The sequence below is a fragment of the Orycteropus afer genome, unplaced genomic scaffold (assembly GCF_000298275.1).
Source record: "Orycteropus afer afer isolate SDZICR_OR568_19922 unplaced genomic scaffold, OryAfe1.0 scaffold00794, whole genome shotgun sequence".
In the NCBI taxonomy this organism is placed as follows: domain Eukaryota; kingdom Metazoa; phylum Chordata; class Mammalia; order Tubulidentata; family Orycteropodidae; genus Orycteropus; species Orycteropus afer.
Window position 1 is genome coordinate 604469 of NW_006922381.1, and position 8997 is coordinate 613465.

At 35.7% G+C, this 8997-nt stretch overlaps 1 protein-coding gene across 1 annotated transcript in view; it reads left to right on the forward strand.

Moving 5' to 3' along the window:
- The window catches only part of LOC103211795 (histone demethylase UTY-like), a 398135-nt gene that overhangs the window by 317747 nt on the left and 71391 nt on the right, over nucleotides 1-8997 (forward strand). Inside the window, 2 exon segments of the mRNA XM_042783269.1 lie at nucleotides 7598-7727; nucleotides 8762-8846. Coding sequence (XP_042639203.1) covers nucleotides 7598-7727; nucleotides 8762-8846 — 215 coding nt within the window.

An 8997-nucleotide genomic window follows, 5' to 3' on the forward strand; every position in this document is an offset into this window, starting at 1 on the left:
GTAGGAGAGAGGAATAGCCCCTCTTCCATTCACCAAGAGTGTGTGAGGTCTAAAAGTAACAAGGGGAATGTCACACCTTTCTAGTCATCTGCATCCTGAATGTCATTGTGGTTTTCAGTAAATGGAGCCTATTCTTAAGTCCCTGGAATCTGGGAGAAAGCTGTTGCTTTAAATATCTAAATTGGTCTAACTGCTTGTAAACATTAAAAATGGCTGTGCCCTCTGGATAGGCAGTAGTCCACAGCTCAGCCTGCCTTCCTCTTTGCTACTTCCCCTTTTATTCATCAGTCACCATTGCAATCCTCCATGCAGCCTCTGGCTAGCATGATTTTTAGGTTGAGTCTACACCACTTGACAATAATATTCAAGCTGGCCGTGCTGTGACAGCCCACAGTGCAGTATGTCTCCTTTTTTGGTGTTTTCATATAGGTTTTTCTACTAGTTGGAGTTTAATCCACTTCTGCGTCCAAAGCTCAGGGCTCCAGGATTATCTTCTGTACCTGTGGTAATTTGATCCCCTTTTCTTTGTTTAAGAGAGTCTGTGCAGTCTGTCTGCCTATTTTAGCATGTTTTGCATTCCTCGTCAGTAAGATTTTACTTATTTGTGTTATTAATAATACTGTTTTATAATTCACACATTCTGTGGCCTCACTTTCTTTAGAATGAATACAAATATGGCTATTTTCCAGTCTACCAGGAAGCTTGTCTTCCAAATTTTTTGGCATAGACAAATGAGTGCCTCCAGTGCAAGATCCATTTTTTGAAACATCTCAGTGGGTATTCCATCATTTCCTGGAACTTGTCCTTCAGTTCCTTCAGTGCTGCTTCAATTTCTTCCTTCAGTGCCTTTGGTTGTTGATCATTTGCCACCTCCTGAAATGGACGAACATCGACTAATTCTTTTTGGTACAGTGACTCTCTGTATTCCTTCCATCTTCTTTTGAAATTTCCTGCATCATTCAAAATATTCTCCATAGAATCTTTCAGTATTGCAACTTGAGGCTTGAATTTTTGTTGTTGTTGTTGTTGTTGTTGTTTTCAGTTCTTTTAGCTTGAGAAATGCTGAGCACGTTCTTCCTTTTTGGTTTTCTAACTCCAGATCTTTGCACATTTCATTATAATAATTGACTCTGTTTTCTTTAGCTGCTCTTTGAAATCTTCTGTTCAGCTCTTTTGTCCTGTCATTTCTTCCATTTGCTTTAGCTACTCTCTATTCAAAGGCAAAACTATGTAACAAATTATCACAATCATCATTATCTTCATCTTCATTATGTCATCTTCACATTTTCCTTTCAGTACATTTGCTGTTTTGTTGGCAACATTTTGTGGTGACACCCTGTCAGTGTTAAGAATGTTTTTGGACTAAGAATCAGGACATTCTGAGCTGTTCATGTTGCAGGAGTTGCTACATTTGCCCTGAGTCCAGTTAATTAGGAATCAAGTGTAAACTTTTGCTCTGGGAGGAATATTGGAGTCCCCACTTCAGCTGAAGAAAGATAGTTCATGTGGTTGATGTACAGGTCATTGGAATATGTATTTCTGCTAGTAACTTAACCAATACTTAACTGTAAAACTGTTCTTCTAGTTGTAGTTATGGTTGAAACAGTAAATAGTTGAAACACACAGAGTGTCTAATATGCTTCAATTTCTCTATTCTGATTATCCTATAGTTTTTTTTTTTCTTATTATTATTATTATTTATTGTGATTTGGGTGAAAATTTACAGAGCAAATACACTTTCCATACAGCAGTTTACATACACTTTGTCTCATGACATTGACCACAAGTTAGCACAATGCAGCATCTCCCTTCCCATTTCCTCTTATCTACCTCTTCCCTGTGTTCATCCCTCCATGCACTCCTACCCCTTGAGCTGTGTTCCTGTGCCTGAGCAGCCCTTCTTTCTCGCATGCTTGTTCTCTCCAAGGAGCGTATCTACCTCAGGTAAATGCTCAACTGATATGCCTGTCTTTTGCTTGGCTGGAAGCCACAGGTGTGTGTTCAATTCCAGACCTGAAGTGCAGCTAGGGACCATAGTCTCAGTGGTTCCGCCAGACTCCATCGGGCCAGAAGACCTGTTCCCCGCTTTTTTTTTCCCCCAAATGATTTTGAGTGTTGTTCCACATTTTTCTCACTATCTATCCAGGATCTCCTACATAGATCTTCTTCCAAGTGGTTGACAGTAGTAGCCACACACCATCTATTTCTTCTTATCTCAAAATTTTTATAATCTTATTTCGTTTCTAAACTAACGAGATTTTTAAAATAATTTATTTTATAGTGTGTTGTCATTGAGAGTATACATAGCAGAGCATAGACCAAGTGGATGATTTTTACATGAATAATTCATTGATACTGATTACATGAAGTTGTGAACTATTATTCTCAGTATCTTTTCTGAACTGTTCCTCTCTAATGACATGGACAACTGCTACCTAAGCTTTTGAGTTGCTTTTGTCAGTTGGAGCCCAAATGGACAGTTCTTGTAAAGCCACAGTGCTTAAGGAAGATATTTATGAATATTAATTAACTGAACTATTGTTTGGTATAAAGGAGACTTCAGGTGATAGTTTTGGTTTGAAGTTCAAGGTTTAAAAATTATCTCAGAGCAGCAGAATTTAGGCTCATCCTGTTTCAGAAAGTCTAGATTTCATGAGAATTTATAATTCTGTTCCATTCCCCCACTTGTGATTAGTATTCTACTGTAAAACCTTTGATTAAAACATCCAGTAGTGATAGCTAGACATCATTCACTACTCCTCTCATGATAAAGGGGTCAGGGGTTCACAGAAGCAGTAAGCCACATATTCCACGTCCTCCTCCTGTTCTGTACTTATCTTCTGTTGCTCTGCAAGAATAGACACCAGTTGTGCTTTGGATGGCCAGTAAGGAACCCTGGCGGCACAGTGTTTAAGTGCTCAACTATTAACAAGAAAGTCAGTGGTTCAAACCCACTAGCCACTCCACAGGAGAAAAATGTGGTACTCTGTTGTTGTAAAGACTGTATGGTTACTATGAGGCAGAATTGATTCTGTGATTATTACTTGGTTTTTGTTTTTTGTTTTTTTGGGGGGTACATTTGCTCTGTATCTAAAAATCTCGTAAAACATCCCATCTTCCTCTTGGAAAGAAGCTTTATGCAATCAGCTCAAATCACATTTTGTTAAAATATTGAGAGTGGCAGATATATGAAGTAAGCACTGAAATCAGTTCTTCATTATGTTGAGATCATGATTAACTTTTACTTTTTTGGCTTAATGAACTTACTTGAATTACTGCTTTATGAATTTCAGTAAGACATTTTCTGCTTTTTAAAATAAAAAGTTCTGTGGTGTTTATGAATTAGGACACATTCTATATTTCAATTAAAAGTTTAAATATATCTAGGACATTCTGTGTCTAAATTAAAATAAACATATCTAACTCTTAGAGTTAGTGTAAGTCAGACCATATAGTGTTTGTCCTTTTGTGATAGCTTTTTTTGTTTACTGTGTGAGGTTCATCTGTGTTGTAACATGTAAACATATTTCATGTTTCTTGAAGGCTGAATAGTATTCATTGTATGTATGTACTACATTTTGTATACCCATCCATCTATTGATGGACACTTAGATGGTTTCCACCTCTTTTGCTGTTGTGAAGAATGTTGTAATGTGCTTAAGTGTGCATATGTCTGTCTGTTGATGTCATTGCTTTTAAGTTTCTAGTGTGTATATCTGAAAGTGGAATTGGTGGGCCATAAGTAACACTTTTTTATTTATTTGAGGATTCATCACACTGCTTTCCACATGGTTGTACCATTTCTTAATTTGCACCAGCAATAGATAAGGATTCCAGTTTCTACCCATTCTCACAAACATTTATTGTTGTATAATTTTTTATCATTAGCATTTTAGAATTGAGGTGGTATCTCATTGTAGTTTTGATTTGCCACCCTCTAGTCAATAATGGAAGGAGCCATGGTAACACAGTAATTAAGCAGTAGACTCCACTTTGAATCCAGGTTCTGCTCCCAGGGAGAAGGACCTGGTGATCTGATCCTCTAAAGATTACAGCCTAGGAAACCCTATGGGCAGTTGTACTTTGTCATATTGGTTGCTGTGAATTCAGATCAACTCATCGGATCACAACAAAAATAATGGCTAGTGGTAGTGAGTGTCTTTTGGTATATTTGTTGGTTCCTTGAATATCCTCTTTGATGAAGAGTTGATGCCCATTGCCTAATTTTGTTAAAGTTCTTTTTCTTTTTATTGTTAAGATGGAGAAGTTGTACATATATTTTAAGTATTAGACCCCTGCTTACACTTCTAATCTGGTATTTCCACATTTCCTTTATTTAAAAATAGAGAAGTACATAATTTTAAATGTTATTTATAACCTTAAGTATGTCAAAAGCACTTTTGTTATAGTTATTTTTTTAAAAAAGTTAATATGTCCTTGACATTATTTAATATAGTATCACTAAGGAGCTCTGGTAGCATAGTGCCTGAGGCACTTGACTGCTAACCAGAAGGCTGGTGGTTCAAACCCACCAGCCACTCCTCAGATGGAAGATTGGGCATTCCTACTTCCGTAGTGATACTGCCTCAGAAACCCAAGGAGGGGTTGCTATGAGTCGGGGCCAACTTGATGGCAAATAACAACAACAACAACAAAGTCTGTAGCTATTGCATTTCAAATATCAGTTATCATTAGATAAACCAAAAAAGGGCTGAGTTAACAAGTTTTTTTAGTTTACCAAAATCAAGAAAGCTAATGAACAGTACTTTGTTTCAACTTGGGTAATTCTTTATTTTGTTATTATGATAAAAAGTAGTGGCAGCGGCATCTTGACTGCACAGCGGGGAGACAGAATTGCCATCAGCAGCATCACACCAAGGCAGATTCTTATAATGTGGACATCAGACTTTTTCCTACCCTCTAACCTATTAATTATTCTGACTCAACTGTCCCTGTGGTGGCACTCAGTATTTCTTTGGTGGGTTTTTAATTTGTTGCAATGGTCACACAGAACTTACAGAAAATACTTAAAATTATGGAGTCTCTTAGAGAAGTAAGAGTTCAGGAATGTACATGATACAGTTATGTGATCAGGACAGCCTTTCCTCAGCAGTGTCCACAGGCATGAGTCTCTTTGGCCTATATCTCTGGGGCCAGTGTTACAAACCTCTTTTAGATTTGCTAATAGGTGTCCAAAGAGGCATCAAACTCTGCCAACAAACTTACTGCCCAAAAGCACTTGGCTTTCTCACTACATGGGCCAGAAAGTCTACTACTCTCTTGGTTCTGTTCATTTTGCTGCTGCCATCTGTCTACTGTGTCTCAGCAAAGGGATCTTAAGCCCTGCCTTGGTCCTCTCCTCTTTCTTATGGCAAAGAGATGCCTTCTTTTCCTTCTTGGATGACTTATGTTAAACTGACGAGGCCTCACATCATCTATGCCACAGTCTCATACCCATAAGTATACCTACCATTTAATTTATTTACGTATTAGCAAGCTATCCATTTCCCTTAGTGGGCTACATTCACTTCATATTTGCATAGTTCCACCCAAGCATCTGGTCACAGTTACAAACATTATGACCAGAAGAGGCATACCAAGTAATTTACTGCACTGCAGTTACATATACAGCTCTCTCTCCAAAATAGAACTTATTTTAGAATCCTATTTGAAATTTTAGTAGTTTTTAGTTATGGTAAATATATATTAAACAAATCTGTTGTCTTTTCAACGTACTTTATGTATACAAGTCAGACTAACTACATTTACTTGGATTCCATTCAGCAGTTCAACAATCATTTTTTCATGTTTTTCATTCATTGCCATGATCTGTTTCTAAATTTTCCCATTGCCTTAACAGGACATCAGTGTCCCTAAGCAATGATTTTCTTATATTGCCCCATCCCTCCCACCTACCCTGGTAACCACTAATTAACTTTGGTCTTAATAACACTTACCTATCTTAATTATTCGTACAAGTGCAATCATGCACTATTTCCACCTTTGTGACTGAATTATTTCACTCATCATGGTATTGAAATTTTAATATGCTAAAGAGCTCTTTTTTGATATTTTAATACATTGATTATTTTTCAACTAAATCACTTGGTGAGACAATGTACCTATTAACTTGAATGATTGAAAGATTTACGAGTGTATTGGTGATTTTCTGAGTTTGTTAAATTGTTAAGGATTTAAAAATGTTTTCTTACATTCTTACACTAAAAGAAGAATTTAAATTTGTGGATAATCATAACACATTTTAAGAATTTATAATTAGTAGGCATGATACTTTTTTGTTTTAGAAAATAAAACTAAACCAAATAATGTTAAATAATTTTCACTATTAAGTAACAATTATGTGCATTATGGGGATGGATACTAACTGTTCATATGGCTTTAATTAGCCATATTACAGCTATTAAACTAGCTGTAAGTTTAATTTGGGAGCTCTGGTAGTGTAGTGTCTAAGGCTTGACTGCTATCCAGAAGGCTGGCAGTTCAAACCCACTAGCTACTGTTCTGAAGGCAGATGGGGCAATCTACTTCAGTAGTGATTCTGCCTCGGAAACCCAAGGAGGGGTCGCTATGAGTCGGGTCCAACTCGACAGCACATAACAACAACAACAACAACATAGTTTAATTTGAAGCATAGAATATTATTTTTGAGAAAATAAAATTAAGGATATTTTTCCAATGTTAATTATCAGAAGGGCATCCTGGAAATAATTGCTAAGAAATGATATGAGAAAAGAGACTTTTTTATTCTATTTTTCCTGCCTAGGCCTTCCTTGGTTTACTTGCTACTTCAATAGTTTATGCAGACAATCTAAGGGTGAAATTTTATTATTATTATTATTATTTATTGTGATGTGGGTGAAGATTTACAGAACAAATTAGCTTTCCATACAGCAGTTCAAGGGTGCAATTTTTTTTTTTTTTTTAATTTTGATTTGGGTGAAGATTTATAGAGCAAAATCACTTTCCATACAGCAGTTCACATGTACTTTGTCTCATGTCATTGAACACTGTTCACTACAATGCAACAGCTCCCCTCCCACTTCCTCCCCATAGGTACCTCTTCCCAGTGTCCTTCCCTCCATACTCACCTGCCCCCTGAGCTGTCTCCCTGTGCATAAGCAGCCCTTCCTTCTCCCATAATTGTTCTCTCCAGGGCATGTGTCTACTTGAGGTAAATGTTTAATTCACATGCCTGTACTTTGTTTTGCTGGAAACCACAGGTGTGGGTTCAGTTCCAGACCTGAAGGGCAGCTAGAGGCTGTAGTCTCAGTGGTTCCACCAGGCTCTATTGGACCAGCAAACCTGGTCCTCACAACGGTGAAAATTTTTGAAAAGAAAATTAGAATATAGTTTGTTGAGGTGAGAAAATGAAATGGAATAATACAATTTAATAATTTTTCTTCATTATTTACTGAATGGGTCCAAATCTCCTGGTATGACTGTAGTTTTGCAAATGCCCCAAACTTTAACTAATTAACAAGGTTTGGTGGTGTTTTTCTTCCAATTTTCAATAGCAGTGCATGGCTAATATGTTTCTCCTGTATTTTTTTGTTTGTTTGTTTGTTTGTTTTTTAAGGAATCTTGGTAAAAATGGCTTGTCTAACAGTCCTATTTTGTTGGATAAATGTCCGCCTCCAAGACCACCATCTTCACCATATCCTCCCTTACCAAAGGATAAGTTGAATCCACCCACACCTAGTATTTATGTGAGTCTTAATGACTAAGGAAAAAATGAATCAGTGTCTGAACTGTGTGTATTTAGCAGGTTTTTTTTTTTTTTTTTATTGGTGTCAGTGCATTTTGGTGCACTTTAAATTTATTGACATAGCTTGAGTATTTTCAGGAATACATATTGTATACCAGCAGATGACAATAGTTTGCAAACAAAACCTAAATCTTATCCATAACTGGTTTTTAAAAAGAAAGTTTTATTGAGAATAACCATTCTTATATATTTACATATAATCCCTGCTGTTGCTTTAGCATTGCATCAGGTAAGTAAATTAATTACAGCAGAGAGAAGCTGGGTTGTCCATAACTGAAAATATTTATCTGGTTATAGAAAAAATTTGCTGATCACTGATACTATCAGAAAGATTTTGTTAAAAGTACTTTGAAAATTTTTCTGAAATACTGAATGAGAATAAATGGACAATAGAAAAAAGACTTTTATTCTTGTGTCATTTTTTAGTAAGCAGGGTCCTAAACCTGCATTCTGCCATCTGCTGGTTTGTGGACCTTGAAATTCATTTGATTTTATACTTCTATAAAAAAACAATGTTCTAAGAAATTGTTAGGAAGGTGAGTGTGGTATTTGAGTATATTTTACTAAATACCTCAAAACAATATGTAGGTATTTTTAAATATCAATTTAAACCTGACTACTGTGTTTACTCTTCTGAAGTTTAGGTGTTTAATATGGAAAGTTGGTAAGAGTTAACAAAATAATGACTGTATCTTTCTCGAGATGGTTTCAGCTTACTATGTCTTTGTCCCTTCTCTAAACCACAAGTTTAAAAACATCAGATATTAAAAAGTGAAGAAATGAATAAAAATAGTTTGCAACTATAAGAAAGTCAAAGAAATATTGCTGTTTTTGTAAGGTGTTATTTTAAACCTTTATTAAATTAACATTTACTGATATCTTACTGTGAAAGTGGAAGCCCTGGAAAAATAAGAAAATAAATCTTTGAGGCTGAAATTTGAAAGAACAAATGTAATTAAAATTTGTCTTTTATAGGTCTTATTCAGCTTTCTTTTATTTTCTGATCTTTACTTTGACAGTGCAGTTTTAATTTTACTTCTACCAGCTATTCATTCAAGATGTATGCAAGTACACTTCGAAAATATGTTTGAACACCTAAAATACTTAAATATCATTTGAAGAATCTTAGTGTGTTGTAAGAGATGGATAATGATCATTTCAAAATGAATCAAATTTAAAATGTATTATTTAAAAGAGAAATACATGGCTCC